The sequence below is a fragment of the Aptenodytes forsteri genome, unplaced genomic scaffold, assembly GCF_000699145.1.
Source record: "Aptenodytes forsteri isolate BGI_AS27 unplaced genomic scaffold, ASM69914v1 Scaffold482, whole genome shotgun sequence".
NCBI lineage: Eukaryota > Metazoa > Chordata > Aves > Sphenisciformes > Spheniscidae > Aptenodytes > Aptenodytes forsteri.
The window spans coordinates 395,553-419,545 of record NW_008795046.1 but is presented as its reverse complement, the minus strand read 5'-3'; the positions used below and the strand labels follow the sequence as shown (position 1 = coordinate 419,545).

The window sequence follows — 23,993 nt, the reverse complement described above, 5'->3', positions numbered from 1 at the left end:
CCGTCGCGTCGGCGGCCGCTGACGCTCAACAACAGCCCCCGGCCTCACCGGCAGCAGGACAAACGCCTTCTCCACAGTGGGAGGCAGAGCCGTGCAGCACGGATTTAAACCACTGGGTGGATAAAATAGTCAGGGCCATCCCCTCTCACAACACCGACTGTTTTGCCATTCTTACCCTCAACCGACAGCACAGACACCCTAAGAGCACGCCTGACTCCTGCCTTCCCTGGGGAGGAAGGGGCAGCCATGTCTGCCCTGCTCTGAGGTGGGAAGAGCGTTCTGGGTTGGGATTCATGATTTTCCAGGCACAGGACAAGGGAGCCCAGCTCGGAGGTGGGAGAGCGCCTGCTGGGAGGGTGAGAGAGCCCCTGCAGGGAAGGCCCTGTGGTCGCCCTGGAGGGGCAAGAGGCAGGCAGCCTGACCAGAGCCCAGTCCAGTCCTGTGTCCTGCTGTAGCTTCCCCATTGTCCCGGCCAGGGAAAAAATAGGCAGCAGGGCTGAGAGGGAGTTATGGCAGCTCCCCAGGCTTGGGGCACAGAGGTTGCTGCAGCTTCCTTCACCTATGAGCAGGCTGGTCTAGCCTGCCAAGGCCCCATGGGTGCCCAGCAGCCGGTGGCTTCTCAACCGTTCCTGAGGTAAAAGTGAAAGGGGACTAGCTGTAAACGGTACGTCTCAGCAAAGTGTTGCAGGGGGCAAAGTGCTGGCTGGGGCCCGGAGTTTCCCCTGCTTTAGTAGTGAAAATTACAGCTGGCAGTCACGCGGATGCGCAGGCTTTACCAACGGGGACCCATAACACCGGGCACTGCAGCACCTTTCTACTGACCGCAGGGATTCAGGCCTTTGCTGTTGCCAGGAGGGAGACACCACAGCGAGGTACAACCACCAAAGCTGCTGCCTTTAGGTATCAGCAGCACATGAGGGCCCAGTCCTCCTCCTGTGCCCCACCATCTTCTTGTTCAAATTAAGGTTATTGCTTCCCAGGTGAAAGTCATCCATTTTCTTAATCAGTATTTTCTATGTCAGTGTCAAAGCCTACCATCCACTGGTTTAAGTTCAGCGTACAGTTGGTTTCTACCTCACTGGAAATTGCTAGGGGCGATGCAAATTGGAAAGACTGAAAGCCACTGATCTAAATAACCCCTCGTCTAACTAAGGTGCAGAAGTCATAAACCTCTGCCTGTGAAACCAAGAGGTACTACTCTCCCCTCCCCGGAATAAAACTTTTGATTATCTTTCTTGATTTAAGGGGGCTAGTATTCAAAGGTCTGTTATTAGATGGCTTTCACCTGTGCTAACTAGACTTAATTTTCCACTGGATATGTGGCACTCTATCAGACATCAAGCCAATATCTGAATTATATAATATTAGAGTCTTTACATCCCTTCCATCCCTCCCCCAGCTGTTTTTCACTCGCATTAAGGGTGAGCACCTGTGAGCAGGTGCTTTACCAAACCTGCCCTCAGACACACTACAAGGCAGCCATACTCAGCTCCTTCCATGTAAGGATTTGTTTTAACAACACAAACTAACAATAAGATCATAAACTGCAATTTAAGTCTCCCTCCTCAGGTATGTCTGTTTCCTGGGGTCCTTCTTCAGTGAGCACCTGTGAGCAGGTGCTTTACCAAACCTGCCCTCAGACACACTACAAGGCAGCCATACTCAGCTCCTTCCATGTAAGGATTTGTTTTAACAACACAAACTAACAATAAGATCATAAACTGCAATTTAAGTCTCCCTCCTCAGGTATGTCTGTTTCCTGGGGATCCTTCTTCAAGACTCTTCAGCGTCATCCACTAACTGTCCCTTAAAACCAAGAAGGAGAATGATGGACTTTGAACTTACTAAAAAAAATTATTTAAGCACCATTTTCCATCAAAATATTACCCACTGAACAATTGGATTTTCAACAAAACTACTTTTTTCACAGAGTTAGTGCTTGTCTCCCCCAGATCAAGTCTCTGTACAAGAAAACAGATCTTTTCTTTTTGGTTTTTTTTTTGCCAATGGACCAGCTGTCAGCCAAGGTGTTTCTCATTTTCACCAGGTGTTGGCTAAAATATTTATTTTCAGAAAACTTCCACTTTTTTATTAAATAGATGGAAAGAATTGCACATGGTATAGGAATGGAGGGGACATAAAAATACAAACTTCTAGTATTACACATACAAGCACTTTATTCTACCTCATATAGTTTAACAGTGTAATCTCACCAGATAATTGACTAGCAGAAAATAATAAAATATCCCTATTCCTTATATTTTAGCTGTTAGCAGGGCACTTAATGGCTTCCCTATTGAGCAGGGAATGTTTTGTGTAACTCTTGACTCGGGTCTGATCCCAGATCTGTTTGTACAGCATGAAAGAGGTAAGGAATGCTGTTTTTTTTCCTTTACTTTTTGGCCCATTATTTTATCAGTCCCTGTCAGAACAGCACTGTAGATTAAAATGAACCCGTACCTTTTAAAATTCAATACTTTTAAAATCCAATCTATTTTGTAAAGAAAGGAAATAAAGACACTGAAAAGAAGTCTTGCTTCAAGGCACTGTCAAAGAACAGAGCTGACAATTCTTCTGTGACAAATACGAAAGGACTTAAAGTCATGAGGAAAAACCCTTCTCTTGATGCACTGTTGCAGGTATTCACACATATGGCAGCTGCATAGCACCTCAGGGAGAAACATTTGCTAGGAGCAGATCTAGTGTGTTCACTCCACTGCCAGTGGGAGGACTACCAGCATTCCAAGGAAAGGTATCTTCAAGGTACCTGGTTAGGTGGGAAACCTGGCACTCATCCCAAGCTGAAAGCAGGTAATAGCTTAGACAGTTGCAAGTAAAACTCTCAGCACGGAAGAAGCCTTCAAAGATATTCAAAACTGGGATCATCGATGTGCTAGAAAAATAGTATTTCTTGGCTCCCAGAGATATCAGAGAATCTTTTTCTTCCCAAACTCTATGGAAGTTTCCTTACTAACAGCTCCGTCTTTCTCCCTTCAAAATTCTGTTTCAAAGCCACCAGAGCAGAGTTCTGTTTGTATCTTATGCATGCGTTTGTGGCTTTCCCTGAACTCCCAGCAGTATCCTCTAACTCTGCTGTCGGGTTTTAGGTACAGCTCGAGGGATTTCTTTGCTTCTTGGAGCAAGACATGGAGACCATAGGAGCTATGCTCAGCACCTCTTTAAGCATGCTGCCTTAAACACAGTAAGTGGAACATCCACAAAGTGAAGACCCTGCATTAGTACACCTTTTTCTAAAATGTTGATGTTAGTCTGTTTGTCATAACTAAAGTGGAGTTAAAGCTCTGCTTTCCACTGCGGACATTATAGAAGAGTCCTGCACTTCCCAGTGCTACCTCTGTGTGTCTCAGAGAACCTCTGAGGAGCTAATATGTTATTAGTAGCTTTATATGGATAAAATCCTTCCCTTGGTTCAGGTAGCTCCACAACTTTCAGAGAAATAGCCTCTTCCTCTGTAGCCCCTGCAGCCCAGGTTCTTACTGTTCCCAAAAGTGGTTTGCCCTTAGCTAAAATTAAGCGATAGTAAGAAGCTACCTTGTCTTTTACTTACATGTAGCCATAAATAAGATTCAGGGTCATTAGCATGTATTTCATGCTTTTAAAATAGTGAGATTTTTTAAAACCCTCTGAGAAACATGGGAGCATAGTTCTAATTGGGTAGGTATGATTGGAAAAGAATTTTCCCCAAGGAAAATTTCAATGAAATCAAGTAGCTCTTTTTTAAACATTTTTTTAAATGGAAGAATAAGAGGTTTTGTTCAAACAAAAAAAGAAACTATTGGATAAATCTTCCATTTCAGCCAGTTTGAACATGGATTTTGAACAATGCTTTTGAAGTGCAAAAAGTAGTCTGAATCTTTTCTTTTATCTCATATGAGTTGTCTACACGTTCACATTTCTAAATATGCAAAAAAGTTTGGACAAGGAACCCTTCCACTTCATCATGTAATGTCATGACTCCTTCCCCAGGGAACTGAAGTTGAAACTTTCATAATCCTTGAATTGTATTCTCCCAGACCCCTATTTCAATTACCATCGACACCAGAGCCAGTATCCCACCTTTCCTCCCTACCAGGAGAAGGAAAGTTGAAGGTAACAACATCCTTCCACTGCAGCTTCCTGGACTTAGTGTGAAGTGCACAAATCCCTACAGCCAAAAAGGTATCTGGACAGGGTCTAAAATTGACAGGGTCTGTGTGTGTGTGTGTGTGTGTGTGTTATTTAATAGATATGAGGTTGTACCATTCCCTTTTCCTGTGGATCTTTTGACTAACATGTAGAGTGTGGAAGTGGTGGAAGGAAAAATGTTTAAAAAACTGGAAACTGAAATAAAATTTACCTAGAATTTTTATATTAGAGTGTAAAAGCTGTGTTTTGGGAGAGGTCATAGAAGGTTCCAAGAGGGTAAGAAGCGCCCCAAGAAGCAGTGAGACCATGGGAATCCACAGCTGTGAGTCATTGCTTCCCTTCACAATGTAATTCAGGTTCAAGAGGCCTGGAGGTGTCTGGATGAGAATAGAAGACTGCAAAGGACCCCTGCGGCCTGTGGCCTGAAGTATGGTTCTGTAGCATACTTCAACTATAGAAAAGGAGACCAGCAAAACTATTGCTCTTGTCCTAAACCACTATGAACTCTAAAAACATCCAGGAAAAAACAGTCATAAGAGCAAGCATGATACTGAGTAACAACATTATCAGTTCACAGTGCAAATTCTCAGAGTCTTCACTGGATGCAAGGCCAAAAAAACCCAAACAAACAAACCACCATCAAAACTACATTTTCTCTGGTAGAGTACAGCCAACAGCTAGCTAATGTATTTAGAGACAAAAAAACTAAGTAGTCAAGAGAAAGATGGATGATGCCTTCTTTTGGCTGCGGATGAAAACTGGAGCTCCATTGACAACAGCGATTTGACCACCGTTCTGAAGAATTCAAATAGGGTTACATAGGTTTTCTCAAAACATTTTGCCTCCTGCTGCTTGTAAATGTATGACAGAGGCTGGACAAAGAGTGACACAATGGTCTGGAAATTTCTTGGTTGGTGTGTGGGCACTGTTAGAGAAATGTTAGAGAGAACTCGAGGGCTGGAAAGGAGCACATAACACAATGATTTCTAAGGTGAAACTTCTAGTTTGTTCTGGATTTCACAGATTATTGGTTGTCTTGCTGCTGGGCAAGTGGCTTATTTTTCTTTCCTACTCTTTCTTCTTCACCCTCTCCCCTCCCCCCTAAAAACAAGAATGACTTTTCAGGTGGATTGATTCTCTTATCTGCACTGCAGAAATGCTGGTACCAGTGCAAAGGAAGCATCTGGAAGAACTGGCTATTAAGAAGGAAGCTAGATGAAATGAACTCTCACTCTTATTTGGGTTTCCATTATATACTGTGACATTGTCTTCTGCACACAAATCGTGGGGCAAATTCATTTATATATTTGTTTTATCAGTTCTACATTTGCTGCCTTTCATTATCATCGCTTGCCCCTTAATTCCAGTACCAGAAAACTGAATGAACAACCGTCCTATCTTCTCAATGCCATTGTCTGAAATACCTGCTCTTGCTAACCCATGCAGGTCCGCTTCTTACTGTCCCTAGGTATGAGGAAGTTTTCTCGTGCTCACATTTAAAGTGAAAGCACATATAACAAACTACCCCTAGTTTTACTACAACCTATTTAGGGTAACAGATCTAGAACAGAACATAGAAGGAGACTTATAATTATGACATTACAATTTTTTTTAATATAGCTACTGGTGCTAAATAATGACCTTGACAATACTGTCTTGAACTGTGAGTCTAAGGAAAAGCTTACTAAAGTCAATAGGGTTGAATCCTGAATTCTGAACCTATTAGGAGTCTGAAGTCACATCTCATTCATTACAGATTCTTTCCATCACTTTCTCAGTAGCATCAGAGTGAAATGAATTTCGTCTCACAGGTTCCCATAAAATGCAAATTAACAAGCAGATGCTTTTTGTTTTTCACTACAATTCACTACAGTTTTATTTTTAAAAAGAAACTAATTTATAATTCCTTAATTTTTAAAAATCAAAAACCCAAACCTGTCCAAGTTTTATTGTCTGTCTTTAAGGATTTTTATCCACTGTCCTTAGCTTGGGAGTCATGAATAAATACCATGTTTCGAACACCTCCTTTCTCCTTCAGAAGAGATATTGCCTCAAAAGAGAACCCTGGACAAATAAGAGTAGGGCCCCGATATAGCAAGTTTCGTGATCCACTAAAACTCTGTGCTGCAAGGCGTGTAATTTTACTGTGACATCAAAACAAAGTAGTTCTCTTAAAATGCAAAAAATGTAAAAGGGACATTCAGCAACTAAGAAGTGATTTAAAATACCTTTTATAAACTTATGTGCTTGAATATTATAAAATTGTGAGTCTTTCTGAATTAAAGAATTCAGTCTGCATTAATATCCTATAACATGAACTAACATGAAATACAGAGAGAAAAACTAACGTGAAGAGTATTTTGCTTTAGGCAAATTAAGTAGAATAGAAATTGTATAAACAGGGAGAACAAAATGGTAAACTAAAAATTGTCTTACAATTTTAAAAAGAAACAAGTAGGTTATTTTAAGGTATTTTGACATCTTTTTAACTACCTGCTGTTGTTAAAAATCAAGATCTAAAATTACCATAACTAGAAGACATAAGAAAAAATAGCTATTTTAAAATAAGCTAGATTTATAATTGTTCTCTCTCTATGACTAAAAAGGAAGCATATCATGATTTAAAATGTGATTTTTTTAATCTGATAATTGTTTAGTCTTAAAATAAATATTTTTATATGTATGATTTAATATAGTAGTATTGAAAAACAGCACAATTTTTCCTGTTTTTCAACAGCATGGTGTTCACCAGTGAAAAGCCAAACAGATGGTTTTAGTCATGAGGTAATAACAACAGCACATTTTAGAGGTCATCCAACCTTTACTCAGTGACACGAATTCTTCTGGTTGTTTTAACTAATAGATAGTATTACTTCCTTTTAAAGAATGCAAAATAGTAAATATTCCAGTAAAAAAAAAATTAATAAAACTATTGGATGTGTCAAGTGACTTGACTATTCAAACTACAGAGTACTAAAAATATCACCAAGATGTAGCAACATATAGCAGGAAATTAGCACTTGGACACGTTCACACTCATTTTAAATGAATGACAAGTTACTTACTTTCATCGTTAGAAACATTCCCCAAAGAGGTGTGACTGGAATAACGTTTGTTTTCACTTTCATTGAGACATCGTTCAATCCAACTCTCTGCAAAAGAACAAAGATGCTCTTTTTTTGTGTTTGTCTTTGCATAGAAAATAAACCTCCAACACATAAAATTAAATAAAGCACCGGTTTTCAACAGATGGTGTTCTGTAGCATTTCTGTTCAAGCACGCTCAGTCTGAGGTTATTTAGCAAGAAAATCTTTTCTTGCTTTCAAACTTAGCTGTTGCATTGTAGTTTCATTTTTTGTTTGTTTGTTTTTAAACGACAGAGGCTGAAACGCTTCCATGCACATAACAAAGGTCCTCAGGATATTCTCTCCCCTCCCCATCACATGATACATTAAAAAAAATAATCGTCTCATGCGGGCAACTGAAACACATAAATCGCATTAATTTCTAAGTCTTAGCCTGGCAAAGACTTACATACTTGAGTATTTCCAGTGGTTTTGAAAGAACTCTTCATGTGTGTAAAATCAATCATTCACGTGAATTTTTGTTACAGCGGGGCTCAAACTGTGCTCTCTGAAGTCCAGTCCTATGACCCCATTCACCCTGGTGGAGTCCCAGGCCCTACCAAGATCTTTTCCACGCTGCTAAAGGTCCAACGTAGCGAGTCAGCAGCCACCGAGCTACTCGAACCTTTGTCACTCCACAATGGGTACTCGAACCACTCCTGTCCTCCCTTTTTCTCACTTCCAATTTATTCCCGCCAGTCAGATGAGGTACAGCATTACAGTGATTTGACTCTGCTGTTCCTCTTTCTGGAAGCTATAACATACATCCCCTGATGACTTTAGAGGATGCACCAGGCTCGCAGAATTTACTGCTACAGGTCTTCAGGGCAAAAGTTGCACCTTCCTATGTGTTTCCTTGGACAAAGTATGAAATATGAGTCCTTGAGTTTGCCTGGAGTCCCTGCATATTGCTACAATAAACTGACCTCCCCCATAAGATTATTTTTCAAGGACATGCACGTGGGCAGAAATGAATTTATGCTCACAGAGCTCCCTGTAGTCAAAGCAGGAAAAAGAAGGGATAGGTGGGAAGGCTGCAAGGTAACCCCACACATTACGACAGGAAACAACCCCACTGAGCGAAGAGATGCACAAGAAATAAGGGGAAACAGGCCTCGCCATCAGCAAACTGCCAGAGCCAGAAACACCTTCAAAGACACGGAAATGGCTGCAGATGCCTTTCCATAAGTCAACCCCCAGGCACATCGGGCTACCAGCACAGCGCAGGCAGCAGTCTGCCAGCCAGAGAAAGCCCATCACAGCAGCAGGCTTGAAGGAAGAGCAGAAGCCCGGTGTCTTGGGAAAGGTGCCCAATCTGGTTTATAGAAGGTAAAAGTTGGTATGACTTCATTTCAGCACAAGACACCAATAAATAAATACATGAATAGTCATGGCCAAACACATCCTGCAGAAAAAATGTTTTTTAAACCCAGACAGTTGCACAAACTCGTGTATATTCCTCTGCACACACACTCTGCACTGCCACAAAAACAAAAGGGCAACGGCATCTGTGTAGGACTTCAGAAAGGTCTGCTGAGAGCCCTTCACAGTTGATTTCCAGGCCCTGCCACGAGACTCCAGGTACTGCTGCTTTGTGCGCTTCTGGTTTTCAGGCAGTGTAAGAGAGGTTGTGGCAGCTCCAGGCCATTCCCTTCCCTCTGCCTATTTGCCCGTGGTAAACAACACGCTGCTGTGCTGCCTTCATCGATCACTACAAGCATGTCCCTGTGTGCGTCTTCCTCATTCACCAAACTGCCCTGTGCCTACGGAACCTCATGACCACGCTGCTTCTTCCCTATAGCCTGCTCCCTTGAGGTACTTCTCTGAAAATCAGAAAAAATAACTCTTGTTGTCAATAGATTTTTCAGGATATTTCTTCTCCCATCAAATTCAACATGGCCTTGTATAAAAATCACTTTAAGGTTGCTGACACGGCAACTTAAAACTTGCCGGCGAGGCCTGTGCTGTCTAATCAGGTCCTGCTAAGTTACTAACCCACAAGCCTGCAGCAACTCTAACTTTGAGGCTTTCCCTCCTCATGCTGCTCAGCTGCATCGGGTGGGGGTGTATCACCTCCTCATCTAAAGGCCAACACGAGATGGCTGCTTTGCGCCAGATTTCTTTTACTGCCCTAAAACTGAGCTAACAGCATCTCTCCTCTCCCGTTTTAGTACTGCAAGCTGGAGGACAGGAGCTTGGATCCTCACGGATCACTACGAGGTGAAGAGAAACTTGCTGCTGAGGACAACATCAGAGAGAGGTGCAAGAAGCCTTGAGAAAGATTACCCTACCTCCTCCTCCTCCTTTCAGCGCACAGCCATGGCTGTATATAATTCCCTTGGCTCTGAGCCCAGCTGCAGGGAGTAAAAGCAAAGGCGGCTGCCATTAGCGCCAAGGAGAGACCGATGCCCAGCTCTGCCCTTTCTTTTCCTCCCGGCACTGAGAGCTGGGAAGCTGGGATGCATCCTCTTCCCTCGGCAGCAGGGAACTGGCAGCAGCCATCTTTAGTCACGTTCCCTGCCTAAGTAGTAGGAAAAAAAACTTTTAAAGTGTCACTCGATAACAATTTTCACCACCCTTGTTCACATACTGTCTCTGATAACTGCATATATACCCCTTTTTCATTGGTAAAGCAAGCAGTTTACACTGCAAGATATAAAGTCTTGAGTAGGGTGCAGTTACTGTTTAATTATGTGCTGCAACTCCCTTGGTCCTCAATCACCCCAGTTCAGCTCGCTGCAGCCTGAGTCTGGCTTTGTCTTTGTGGCCTTGCATTTAAATAGCTGATAGAAATTCTTCAAGCCTGAAAAGATACATGACCTGTCTGGCAGCAAAGAATGAAGAAAACTAACTCTTTTGAGCAAAAATGTCAGGGGGTTTATGGCAAATTTGTTAAATTATTTGGCAGATGACAAAATGCAACAAAACCAACTAGCTATTTAAAGGCTATATTATCTCATAAATCAAGTGATGTAAGTATAAATAAATAGGTATTAATAAGTAGATATTTTTTACTGTTTGTATAAGGAAAAAAAAAGTTTTTACAAAGCTTTTAGTTCCCAATATTAATAAGAATACCTTCAGGCATTAAAAGAAAATACAACCACAGTTTTGCTGAAATTGAAAGTATTCCCTTCAGGAACCCACAGACCCCAGATATGATAGCACCTGCCTAAAATAAAACAAAAACAACAACAAAAAAAAAAAAAGAGAAAAAGGCAGAGCAAACAAAAAGTCAAAACTAAGTCTGATTTCTATAAGTTCTTTCAGAGTTAATACTGGGTAGAGCCCTGTACACATCGAATGCTCTTGTCCTCACGACACGCGGATGTACAACCCAGCTGCACTGGTGTCTGTCCCAGGCAGTCCGGCTGCAGAGCCAGAGGAAGAGACCCGTGGCTAACCCTCGGTGTCCCTAGTCTGAGGCTTCACCACTTGCTCCCAAGGCTGATGCCAATCACACGACCCTGCTGTTCTAGACAGGCGTTGAGTCACACGGTATGGAAGGTTTTATGTGACTAAAGCCTAAATTACTGCGCTTGGACCTTACAAACTTCTCATAGACAGGATTTCACATCAGGAACAGTCACAGAGTAATAGAGAGTTCAGGTGGTGATTAAGCACAAGTGCATATCAGACCTGATAATAATGACGAATCGTTAACACAACATGTAGAAAATGCAAATTTCTAGTGGGAAGTGCTTGTGAGAGCAAAAGAAAATACATCCTGTCTCATACAAGGTGTATTTTTACTCACTGCGTTTTAGGTGTATCAAGTCTTGAAGCTTTTCCCCTCCCTGCTCCCTAGGACTCCTTCCCACCCTGAGCCCCAGCATGCTGTACCCTCAGTTGTACCAGCACAGTGGTTTGAGCAAGGATCAGCACTAGCCAAAAAACGTCCAGGCAAAATAAATACATTAACTAATATCTAGTAGTAAAAGGTAGTGTAGTCACATGTTGATAACTCTGTACTGTGACACGATATGGAAGCTATTACAATCTTACTAGCAAAGAATGCAACTAAGGTGTATTTAATGGTGTTTTGAAGATGCAGCTTTAAATACTGTACCAAGTATTTAATTTTGCAAGGATCAAAAGTAAATTATAATGAAGCACACAACTATGTCCCTCAGCCTTATAATTTTTGTTATGTAATTTTGTATGCCACTAAATACAAATACATAGTACCTTCTGCAGGATTCCAACATGACGGAAATGAGATGATTAATCAAATTACAATAATTTTTCCAGTGTCAATTTTCTGACAGAATAACTTATCACGACACAAACAAAAAACATAAACTGTTCCTAATGAAGTGCTGAAAGATGGATTAAAAAGAACTATGGAGCTACTCCTGGCCCTCATTTCGCCTCTTCTCTTTTTGGTCCTAATCTTGCTAACACTGACACATCCACTGAACCTCAAGCATGAGAGTATTCCTCTTCCATTAAATGTGTCCACCACACTTTTAACAACAGAAGCTTAAACTGAGCTTGTTTTTAAGAGTTGCCAGAACAGAGGCCTGTGTGGCTTTCCCTTGTCCCCACCACGGCTCTTCTCTTCACACCTACAAGCATATTTTTATTTGTATGGTGCTTCAAACACTGAGCTGGGAAGGCAGGCCTGGGACTCCCCAAAATAGAGGCAAACACGAGGGCTGCTCAGGGACCGGAGCTTTCATAAAGGAAAGACAAGCACGAACTGTTTTTTAAATATATCTTTGACAATTATTTTGACACGTTATCTCCTTCAGAAGGAAGGGTTTGCTCCTGGAAGACACCTTCGCAAGGCTTCTCCCTACAGAGCCTCATTCGAGGTGAGAGAATGCAGCAGAGGTGCATGCATACTGCCAGTACATTTAATGAGATAATTACTCCGTCTTGTTTGTGTAATGGTTATTGGCTTAGCATATTTGCAGCCCAGAAAAGAAAGCATTCATTGCTCCCACATGTGCATAGCCATAGCGAGAGGAGCGTGAGAGCCACCTGGGCTCTGCTCTGCGGAGAGGAAGAGGAGGTGGGCCTGATTGCAGCCGGCACTGGCTTCTGCAGCTGTCGTCTGCTAGGAGGGTTAAGAGTTGCTGCAGTGTTAGCACAACCTCTAATCACAGCCTCTTCTGGCCTTTGGGAGCCACTGTGTCCTGCTCGGCACCCAAGCAGGATGGCAAAAGCAGCTGGAGGGGCTGTGCTGCACAGCTGGAAGGTGAGCTTACCCAGAGCTGCTGGCTGCAGCCCCGTGGGCACGTGTGTGCATGTGCGTCCTGAAGGGAGATTAAGAGATTTTACAGGCAGAATGAAACTCTGTGGTCACCTAATCTGAGCTGCATTTTGCCTCACCTCATTACCCTACAACGGTACTAACAGCACTGGTTTTCCTCAGCTATGCCATATCCTCTGATCTGGATGTGGTCGTATCGCTGGCATAATTGTGAATCACTATTTTTTACTGAAATTGTACGAGATGAGAATCCTCATGTTCTAGAAACATAGCCGAGGCTTGTGGCAATCACAATATCAGAGTCTGCACAATCACCATACACCTATTTCACCACAGCCCTAGCAGTTACACAGAAAGTTACACAGCAGTTTTACACAGAAATCCCTCTCACACACCTTCAGCTCTAGATTGGCTCCCATACTCCAAATTTTAAAGCGGTTTGCCAACAAGCATGACAATTTACCTAGTGCTCTGCACAGGGACCAGCATTTCTTCCACAGAAGTTTGCTTGTCACTGAAATAGAGCTACCTCTGGAATAAGAATTAGAGATTTGCCAGAACCCAAACTACTACCTGAGCCATGTACCAACTTGGATGGCACAGCTGCACCAGTCCGACTCCTTATTTTTATTCACAGCTGCTCTTGTAATTTTTTCCTCAGTTTCTCAAGGCAAATGTAGGAAAAAGTAGAAAGTAACTGTGAGCAAAGGCATATAAAACATAGATAATGCAAATATAAAGGGGCCACCAAATTTTAGTGGATTTACAAGAGGACCTGTTGGAAAAATGAATACTCGGAACTGATGATAGACTTAATTTTACAGCTCCTGTGACAGAGGAGGAACTCCTGTCATGCATATGGAGTCTTAGCACCCCTCTGAGTTATTTGTTCATCGTTCTCAGAGGGAAGAGTTACTCATCTCTTCCTGCAGCATCTCTGCCAAGTGTCTCAGTACCAAGCTGGCCAGCAATACTGCCTAGCTGCTCATCTGATCTGTTAGGCCGAGAGAAAGTGGTCACAAACAGCAAATTTAGCTGGTAAAAGCAGTACCTCGAAAGCTCAGGAGGCTGATCGAAGGTCATGGAACCTCCCGTTTCTAGTTTGCTAGCCCATGGTACTAGCCAGATATCATATCTATCACTAAAATTTTCAGTGGCGTTGATGGGATGATATTCTATATCTTTTCTTTTTTAGGAAACCATCACTGCCCTGACAGCTTCTTTTGCTGTCTGTCTCAGAATAAATACTGAGGTCTGTGTGATCCATTGAGGCTTTTCTCTGCAGAGCTTGTCTTGCTGAACATGGTCTGAGACATGCCACCACCCAACAAACCCTCTGTTCACACTGTCTGTGTGGCACCATTGCTGCAGACAAAGAACTTCTCACCTCTACAGCTGTTAAATTCATAGTGTCTGAACAGTCTGTCTGCTTGGACTATCCACTAGTGTGCTGCAAACCTGATTTCTAACTGCCATATGGATGAAAGTAAAACAAAAAATGAGCCAGTACATCTAATATTTTCTCTGGTGCAAGTGAAAACTATGCCTTATAACACTTCAATGTCTTGGTTCAATTAGTCATATCAACTTAGAAGACAAATCACTGGTTTAAAACAGTCCCTTAAAGGCAAAAGAGACTATCCCTTTCTGACAGGGGTAGTGATTAGGAGATAAACCTGAAGTCTAACCCTCAAACTATTAAAAGCCTGCTCTAGTACCTGCTGCACATCACACCTGCTCTGACTAGAAGCAGAGGATTCATGTTCTGAATCTCCCACACACCTTGCAGCACAGCACTGCTGGTTATAGGTACGTCCACCACCTGAGGAGTGTAATGCTACCGGAGTGCTGAGAGGGCTGGTTACAGCAGCACATTCAAAGCTTTTCAAGAACCACACTGTTTGAAAGAAAGCAAACAAAAATCACCTTTTCTCTGAAACCTCAATCTACTGTAAAACCAAGACCTGAGCAAGATCTCCTAGCCTGGCCTCTGCACAATGTTATGAACAACTGTGTGCCTGTAACATGACAGGGTTTGGCAGACACTGGCTCCCATGGAGGGTGTTAAACTTACCGAAATCAACTAAAACCAAGCAGAACAAGCTATTAGGCACAGCTAATCACACACACGGGGATTTTCTAAGATTTAGGCTTTCATAGGTGATGTAATCTCCCTCGTCTCCATTGTCAAATGAAAGGTTTGTGATACCGTATCAGGGCCATCGTCCAACTGCTGTTCCCTCCGATTACTCCATCGCAGACACTCCTCACTCACAAAACAGCTCCTCTTTGACCGTCGACGTGGACCTGCCACACAGAGCCTGGTTTTGCTCCTCGCTGCCTCATTCAGTGCCATCGGCTGGCAAGGCATATATCCTTCAGTCAGTGCGTGCGAGCTGGCAGGAACATCTTCAAGCTCCACAGGAAATCATGCCAGTGTCCTCCTTGGTCCTGCATAGCCATCTTCTGTTCTTCCAAGAGACCTGCTCCTTAGGGATGACAGTGACACATGGCCTTGGTGCAGATGGTAGAGCCGCTACCCTGACAAGCTGCCAGATACCTTGGTGCTTTGTTTGCTAATCTAACTTTTTATTTCGTTTCCAACAGGGCAAAATGTCGGGCAGTCTTGTTGCAGTCCTTTCTTTTGTTCTCGTTTCTTGGCATACAGTTCTCTTGGAACTATTCCAGGGTTAATGGACATTGGTCCAGGGCACTTACTAGATGTTGGCAGGAATGTTTTTGTCCTTTTTCTTTGACTTGTGATTCTGGTGAAGCATCATGAAATTCACCATGATATCATAAGAATGCAAAGAATGACTTTCCTGAATCTGTGAGCGCTCTTTCATTTTGTTTAGCCAGGTCTTTGCTCCTAGTACTGATTTTCTGTTAACCCACTTGATAAGGTATATTAAAAAATTTGCATGCTGTGTTTAAGTTGATATATCAAAAAGCACCATAGTTCATCATCTTTTAACTCAGCTAGAATACTTGGGTAGGAAAACTGGAATTTATGAGATGTTTCTTTCTTGTTACTCTGTGTACTATGCAGAAGTTCATCTAACTGTGATACTTCCGTTGAAGCACTCTGTCAACAATATTCCTCATTAAGAAGCTGCATCCCAAATGTAGATCAAGCACACCCAGGAACCCTAGAATACAAGATTCCTCTGCATATTGATTCTGACGTTTAGGGCAGCCTCCAACCTGGATCAGACAGGACTTCGAAGTCCTATCCATTCCCTTCTCTGGAATCACATATCATATAGCTATCACATTTCCAACTCAGTATGCATGTTCATTGGGAGTAGCCATTTCCCTCTCCCAGTCACACACAGATGTTATCTATCATATTATTTTGAAAAGTAAGTTTCACCAGACCAGTAAACAGCCACTCAGTTTTTGCCACATCAAGGCCATTCCTCATTTGACAGGGAAGGGAACCTCACCTGGTGCAATCTCAGCGCAGTGACATTTCCTCACTTTCACCTAGCATCATTTAAGCTAGTGACACCAGTATCTGACCAATTCAGCTCTCCCAGGGCACTTAACTTACATGGGTGTGCAACATGCAGCCAACCTTTTCATCAGTAGGAAAATCACACATATCACGTGCTTTCCAAGCACCAACTCTGCATACAGCAAAGCATGCCCTCATGCTTCTACATGATGTGCTATAGCTCTTCAGTCCTTCAGGGTCTGCTGCATGAACCGATGTAAATGCTATCATTGTCTCCGATTTATCCGCAGTGTTTCCTTCCAAGAAAATGCAAACATGCCCCTTGATTATTGCCAGTCCTATTCTCTCCCAGAACAAAGGACAGTCTCTCGATGCCCTTTTTGCTCTAGATTTCATTAACTTCTTATGCTATAGAATTAATGTGAGGCACACCAGAGAGCTCATAAGAGAAGGGCCTTCACTTCTGGGTACCTATCACAACATCTCTTATACTCCTACCCTACAGCAGTCTCTGCTCAATAGCTCTTGGGTTAAACATTCCTGGCTGCTACCATGGTCCCTCAGCTCACCAGTGTGCATGAGAAGACATGGAGTCCTCAACTCCTTAATTCAGCTCCGCTTCACCAGTGCACAAGGCTGGAGTCATTTGCTGAACAGGAAGTCTGTGACTCAACAAGAAAACAGGATTTACATCAAGTACCCATGAAACGTTTCCCTCTGCCTCAGGAGCCGATAAATCCAGCAGACAAGCCAATTTGGCACAGAAACGGTAGTACATCAGTAAGACGGGCCCACAAAGATGACAAAACGATGTGAGATGGGTGGGAGATGCAAGAAACACTAGCTGTGGGGCTCATGGAGGCGAGAGAAGAGGGAGAAGGCTGGTGGGAGGAAAGGAAGAGGAAAGGAAGAGGAAAGGAAGAGGAAAGGAAGAGGAAAGGAAGAGGAAAGGAAGAGGAAGGAAAAAGGAAGAGGAAAGGAAGAGGAAAGGAAGAGGAAAGGAAGAGGAAAGGAAGAGGAAAGGAAGAGGAAAGGAAGAGGATGAATGACAAAGAAAAGGGCATGGTCAAAAATAAAGTATAGGAGGAAAGAGTAACTATAGAGAGGAGATTTTTTTTTTTATCAATCAGAAGAGGTCACCTCCTGAAGGAATAGGACTACAGTAAATATTTCTCATCAGAAACAGCATCCAGTCAGGCAGACTGAAAGAACAAGAGAAAGAGAGAGAGAGACAGACACATATGTGCAAAGAAAACTCAGGTGTCAGGATGTAATCATAGCAGTAAGAAAGAGACAATCACTTGGCTGAAGAAGAGTGTGAATCAAAGGAAAGAGAGACTGTATTTATTCAAATGGTGGCCACTTTTCCTCACTTTACGCACATCTATTCCAAAACTAGCAGTTGCTCACTACTGTCAAACGATGCAGCCATTACATTACTCACAACCATCTTTGTGAGCAAAATATGGCACTAACTAGACAGAAACAAATTTCTTTCAGCCCTCAACATGCACCCAGAGAATATCTGCATACCAAAACTAGCAGAGAGGACATTAATAAATCATCTTAACATACTCCCACAAAGATTGGTACCTCTCAGAACTGATCTGTGTATACTGAGCAAGCATTTCATGCTATTAAGTTTACAGCCTAAATGTGCTTGTCGGAAAGTCTTCACTCAGTCCTGATGTGCCTAGACTTACAAATTCATAAACCTTATATGAATTTAGTCCCTTCCACACTGTCTCTTCCCTCCCGTTAGAAAGTACTATGAAACTAGACCAGTGCTTTTAAAACTAGGAGCCTGGCTTTTCTGAGAAGCCTCCAGTCTCCTCTGAACAATATGCAAAGCAAACTCAGGGAGGGAACATGAGAAAAAAGAGAAGTCTTCTTTCCTCCTCCTTTTTTTTGCCTAAGACTCACCAAAACAAGAGTCTAGTATTGAATATTCAGCACTGAATACTAACTGCTCAATAGATGGTCTGTTTGCAGAGCTCAAAGTGGAAATGACCCAGCAAGGAGGAGAGGTGAACACGCTGCTCCATCCATGTGATTAAACCGCTCTGTAAATGCAGTCCTCCTCAGTTCTCCCCACCTCGTCACAATGGAGGCCATTTGCTGCCCCTACCACAACTCATTTAAAAAAAAATGTTTGCATTAGAGGGGCCCCTGCACCAGTATTGTCCCCACGATTCTGCGTTTGAGAGAGGAATGCGAGCTCCAATGTTGGGAAACCTGTGCTAGCCAGTCAATCCGACCAGCAGGATCTGTTATTGGCACCACTTGGGAGGAAGGAAGAACAGGGCACAGTTTACAGAGGAGCAGAGCGCCCTGCTGGGTGTCCCAGCTCTCAGCCTGCACAAGGCAAGGAGTAAATCTCACCCGGCAGCCGCCTTGTTCTGCCGTGGACCTCAGAGGTCTCTTAAGCGCTCCTCCTCTGAGTTAGTGTGTGGCAGTGTCACACAGTGAGGACCCAGGAGGCCCAGCTGGGCCACAGGCTGGCGTGCAAACACAACACGCCATTTAGCAAACGTGCCATTTGCACGCAGCCTCTCATAAGGCCAAATTTTCCTTAATAACTAAAATATAGCTCATTCTACCCTGAGAGGCCCAGAAGAAGCAGCCTTTTACGGACATGAGGTGCGTGTTGCAGAGCTGTCGTGCTCAGCGTAAGAATTCCTGGTCTGGCTCTCGTGCCACGTCTGTCCCCAACGGGATCTCCGTCTCACACACAGCACCAGGCATGGCTCCTCGCCTGCTGACCCTGGGGTGCCAAGCACGTTAGCCAGCAAATCTCTGACCTGCTGGTTGGCCGGGTCTGAGATACAGAGACCTGGAGCTGAGGGGTGGGTGAAGCTCTGCAAAGCAGCCCGTTCCCTCCAGCCACCATGTGAGCCCACACACCCGGGGAACACCCATCGCAGGAGCAGGCATCTCTCTTCACAGAACGGCGTGCTACTGCTGTACCCTGACACATAGCACTTGTGGAGCAGGACGACTCCTCCATATTTGCTTGCACCATGTTTTTTTACAGTGTCTATCAGGTCGCTGTCACCTTAAGGACCAATCAGGATTTTTAGTTTCCCCGTGTTGCTTAAGTTTTGTAGGGGGCAGAGGGACAGGAAGGATTTTACTTTCCTCTGAGCATCGGAGATGGCAACAGCCAAGAACAGGGTACCTGCAAGTTATGTTGCAGAAGCTAACAGCATTAAATACTCATTTGCTTAATTAGGACATCCTGCCACATGTTCATGGTTAAACTGAATGTCAGATGAGGTGGGAACCACACAAGTCAGGTTCTTGAGGGTTTGGCTCCTCCCCCCCCCGCCTTTGAAGGCTAGGATTGGGTCTACTTCCTACAACCATCCATGAATTTTATTCAACAAATGGCCTGTTTCTGCAAGATCCTAGAATATTAGCAAAACACACAGCCTTTCCTGCTTGTCCTCTGACAGATGGGAGCTTTTGCAGCAGGTTGCACCTCTGTTACAGGGTGCTGGAAAGTGTCATGGGTTGTGGAAAGGATGTTCTGTGGGGCCTTTCGAATTAGGTATGCATTGCTGTCACCATGGGGGACAGGGCTCCCGAACACAGGTGGTTCCTCCCAGCATTGGATGACCGCTCACGAGATCCCACTGATGAATTGGGCTCCCCCTCCCTACTGCCCTTCCTCAGCTGCAGCTGAGGTAGCTTTAGCACTTCTGAAATAGTTTAGCAATTAATAGGATTCTCAGAAAAAAAAAAAAAAAAAGTATGTTAAACCTTCTATCATTTCATTTAGTGGTATCTGTATTTACCCCTACATTTGGCTTTTTTCACTACTTTTAAATTCCCCTTGCCACTGCATTTCCGGTATTTTATTGCTTTACAAGTTTAGCACAAGCTAGGTCTGAATTTACAGATCTATACAAGAACAGAAAGCTCATGCCTGTTTTGTTGATTTAGGGGTCTCATTTGCAAACTCACATTCACAGGTAAGACATTTTTCATATAATGAGTTCTACCCGACTTAATGTGAGTGTCTGTAAGTCTTGCCCCAAGTAGCCAAACCAGTCAAAATGGCTGCACTGAAGAAAACAGCATAGTCTGATAGTATTATTTTAAGGAGTGAAAGTTTAAAAGGAGAACAAAGAGAAAGTGAGCAACAACAAGTACTTCTATTCCTACTGACAGTATTCGTAAAAAAAAAAAAAAAAAAAAAAAAGGCAAAATTTCTTTTTCAATGATGGAAGAAAATGGATATTTCTCAAACGAAAAAATTCTTAAAAAAAAAAAAAAAAAAAAAAAAGGCAACAATTTCTAACACTCAAAACTTGTAGTTCTCACTTCCAGGCAAATCTGCTTTTTTCTAGATACAATCTCAACAGGCAAATCAAAACCCCTAGAGAAGAGGATTGTGCATTTCTAAGCATTTGAGTCTATGCCATGGGGTTCATGAGCACCCAGAGCTCCAGCAGGGAGTTTGTCAGAGTGATGACCGCAGCATCGGACTACGACAAGCCTAGAAAACCGATGAAATCCTAGCATATGCCCCCAGCCTGCTGCTCTGAAATTAATGCCTCTAATTCCCAGGGCTGTAAGTTTCAGGGGATCGCTCATTCAGAGAATGTTCCAGCTATCTAAAATGTATTGTTTTCCATTACCATAATATTTGGGATCCTCTGCAAAAATGCTCAGGATAAGCTGCTAATTCATTGTGAACCCATCATTCATAGCTGTGAATTGACTCCTTGGTTCCTGTAACAAATTCCATCTTAGACAAATTAAGTTCACTTACCAATAAAAGAAAACAAAGTGCTTAACTGTAGCTGAAGTGAAGGAAACGAGACAGCGCTGAGCCCTGCGTTTCAGTCTTGAGGCAATTTAAGCTGCAAATGAGCTTTTTCTTCCTTAGTGAGTGCAGTGAGAGACAAGGCTCTATTTAACCCTCTCCACTTTTCCTGATTTCAAGTCTATCACAAAGGGAAGAATGGCCAAAAATATTTAACCCGACACTTATTTATATACAGAGAATAAAACCGCAAGTCTTGCGGCAACCAGAAAGACTCTGGCACTGACTTTACGCACTGTTTCTAACACTGGCTAGTATTTTACAGCTAATAAACTGCTCTTGCTGCAGATCTCCTGGGAGAAAATAAACAGGAATAAAGACAGGCCAGGACTGCTAGTTATGCATGTAAAATAGCTGCAATTAAGTTATCACACATTCCCAATGTTGGGAGGGATCATTACGAGCTAACCCTGGGCACCTGCCCTCTCCGAGGCACACACATGGACTTCAACAGGTGTCTCCCTTGTGGAGCCATCGCAGGATCAGGACCCATCTCGAACAGCAAATTGTATTACAGTTTTAAATACTCACAGAAACTCTGCGACACATATATACAGTTCTATAGGACCTAAAAGATGTGTGTAAACAAGCTGTTAGTACAGACATATTAAAAAAAACTACACAGGCCTCCACTGGCTTGATCGTCACCACGTACTCTTCCTTCCTACGCTTGTTATCTATAGGATCGCTCAGCCATCAAATATCCTTTATGCTATCCATCTACCTAACTAGAATGTTAGCAATCAAATCCCCTCGGCTGCCGGGGCGCTGGGCTCCAGCAGGGTCAGATCGTACGGGGTATTCATTTTCAGACACAATGAAACAAATAGCAAATCCAGCACAGATGCAGGGAAACAGACAAGTGGGTGAACTCAGAAAATTCACAAACCTCAGCGCTCGCAGACTTGTGAGCTAATTATTTGGACTCGAATGTCACATCAAGTATCCCCAAAGGACTGACCTTATATTTGCATTAGTTACATGACAGCCCACTGCTGCTCTAAAGGCATTGTCGTGAACCATCAAGCCCCGGCTGTATTTAAGGCCACCTCTGCAAAAGTCTTCGTCTGAAGAGGTAACTAATGTTTCATCACCGCGCGCATGTCAGTGATCCCACGATTTCATCTTTATTTTGCTATCGTGAAATCCTGTGTATAGAAATAGTATCCCAGGGGAGGCTCCTCCTTATGGCTGTCCTAACTTGCAAACCACTTGCAAATTAAGCCAGAAACATGCAAAGGTGTTTACATTGGGAGATGCTGCAGGTTTTACAGCTACGCGAACCTTCTTCCTTGCCTGCACGCTCACTGCGTCAATGGCTGAAAAACAGCCTTATTTTCTAAAAGCAAACAAGCCGACGACACTGGTGGAAGCAGGGTACTGTACCAGTGACTTTCCATGGGACAGCTCTAACAGCATCACAAGTGTCTTAGCACAAAATGGTCTCTTCCAATTTTGAGAAGGTCTTTTGCTCGATAGATGTTTACTACAGTAAAGGTGCAGCTGCGATAGACCAGCTGAGGCTACAGGTTTCTTTACAGTCTCACAGACAAAAGTTGAACCTGGCTGAATCCGGAGTCCCTTCTTTAACGAGGGTTTTACCCAAATAAAATCTTGAGGACCGTAAACCCTGAACTGCAACTTAAATAAATGAAATAGTTTCCTATAGTTGTCTGGCTGTTCTTATGCAAAAGCCTGTTTTAGCTCTTTTTTTCATTCCATCCTCTTAAAGAACTTTTCTTTATTGCAGGTAAATAACAGATTGCAAAGCAGTGAAAAGTACCGCAATTCCCCCTCTCTAAGTATTTTAGAATTAATTCATTAGCAGACAAATAAATCATAAAATCGTTCTTTTCTCTGCATCAGACTTATTAGATGAAGTTATTAACTCAAGGTAATTTTGACCAACATACAAACCTCTAAAAATTCCCTACGGATTTTACAAAGTTATTAAAAACCCCTCAGGAATGAAGACCTGATCCAGTGCTGGGACTTGCGTGTAGATCCCAGTTCTGCTGCTGCCGAAGGCAGAGGGAGCTGCCAAGGATCGGGCCCTACTGTGCAAACATTGTCCTCAGGAACTCCGCAACCAGCAGGAAAGAAAACATTTTTGTTGGTTGGTTTTTTTTTTCTTTCTCCATTTCTTTCACGTGTGAAATCGTGTAAGATATGAAATGACGTAAGACAAATAGTCAGGTTCAGTTATATAAAGGACCAGTGGTATTTCTTTTGCGTGTCCATATCATATCAAATTTAGGATTCAAAAGAATCATTGGATCATCTTAACTGCTCAGCAGGCAAGAGCCTTTATAAACACAAACCCTGGAACAGTAAAGAATGTTTTTTATTTACTGGAACAAAAACAAATCACATTTTTGCTTGAGTATGAAAAGTACTCAGGGAAAGTAAGGAAAAAAGCCAATAGCGAGTTCCTCTTTATCTATTAGTAAACTGTGTTGCCGTAAGCAAAGCAAACAGTTTTCAGCAGCAAAATCAACCACTCGTTTGGATCAAAAAAATCGAGACCTAGGATCGCACGCTTCAGTGTTATACGTACGTTCTGAAATGTCACAACTGCTTTCCCAACTAGCATTCAAGTATTTATTATCAATATCGGCAATTTCATTAATTGAAAAGCCATTAATTCTCTTCAGTCGGTGCTTAGATCCTTTTTAAATGGCAAGCTCATAGAAAAGGTCACCCACTACTGCCGCAACACCCATATATTGATTAGAATATAGACCGAAATCTGGCCACCACCACAACGCGTTCCTCTCAGGCGCTGGAACCCGCTTTTCGTGGTTCACGCAAACTGCTTTAAGGGCCTAACCCCAACGTCCTTGAGAGCACTGAAAGGCTTTCTGCTGATTTTAATGGGGTTTGGATCAGCTCCTAAGTCTCAGCTTCACGTCCCAAGGATCTCATCCATCCAGCACTTTGAAACCAGCGGAGTTTTTGCCTGGCTCCAACGTTGAAATAACGAGGGGTATTTGTTGAGTCATGCAGAAAAGTTGCACTCCAAGAAAGCGCCTCCTTTTCCTTCGGCTCCTGCTCCCTGAAGCGGTGCGGCCGGGAGCCTTCCCAGGGGTGCCGGGGGGACGGGGAGGGTGGCAGCCCCCCGGGAAATCCATGCCGCCCCGCGCCCCCGCACGCAGCTCCCTGGCCGGGCGGCACCCCCGAAAGCCCGGCGGGGACTCCCGCGGGGGGAGAGCTCCT

The 23,993-nt window shown here is 43.2% G+C and overlaps 2 protein-coding genes across 4 annotated transcripts in view; both read right to left on the bottom strand.

Moving 5' to 3' along the window:
* Positions 1-13,572, bottom strand: part of RFX4 (regulatory factor X4) — an 85,528-nt gene extending 71,956 nt beyond the window's left edge. Inside the window, exons 1-2 of the mRNA XM_009277015.1 lie at positions 13,446-13,572; positions 7,212-7,298 (exon numbers count right to left, since the gene is read on the bottom strand). Of these exons, the coding sequence (XP_009275290.1) occupies positions 7,212-7,298; positions 13,446-13,572 (214 nt within the window). The remainder of the gene's footprint in view (positions 1-7,211; positions 7,299-13,445) is intronic.
* TMEM263 (transmembrane protein 263) overlaps positions 1-23,993 on the bottom strand; it is a 315,606-nt gene that overhangs the window by 168,447 nt on the left and 123,166 nt on the right. The gene's annotated exons all lie outside the window — the stretch shown is intronic.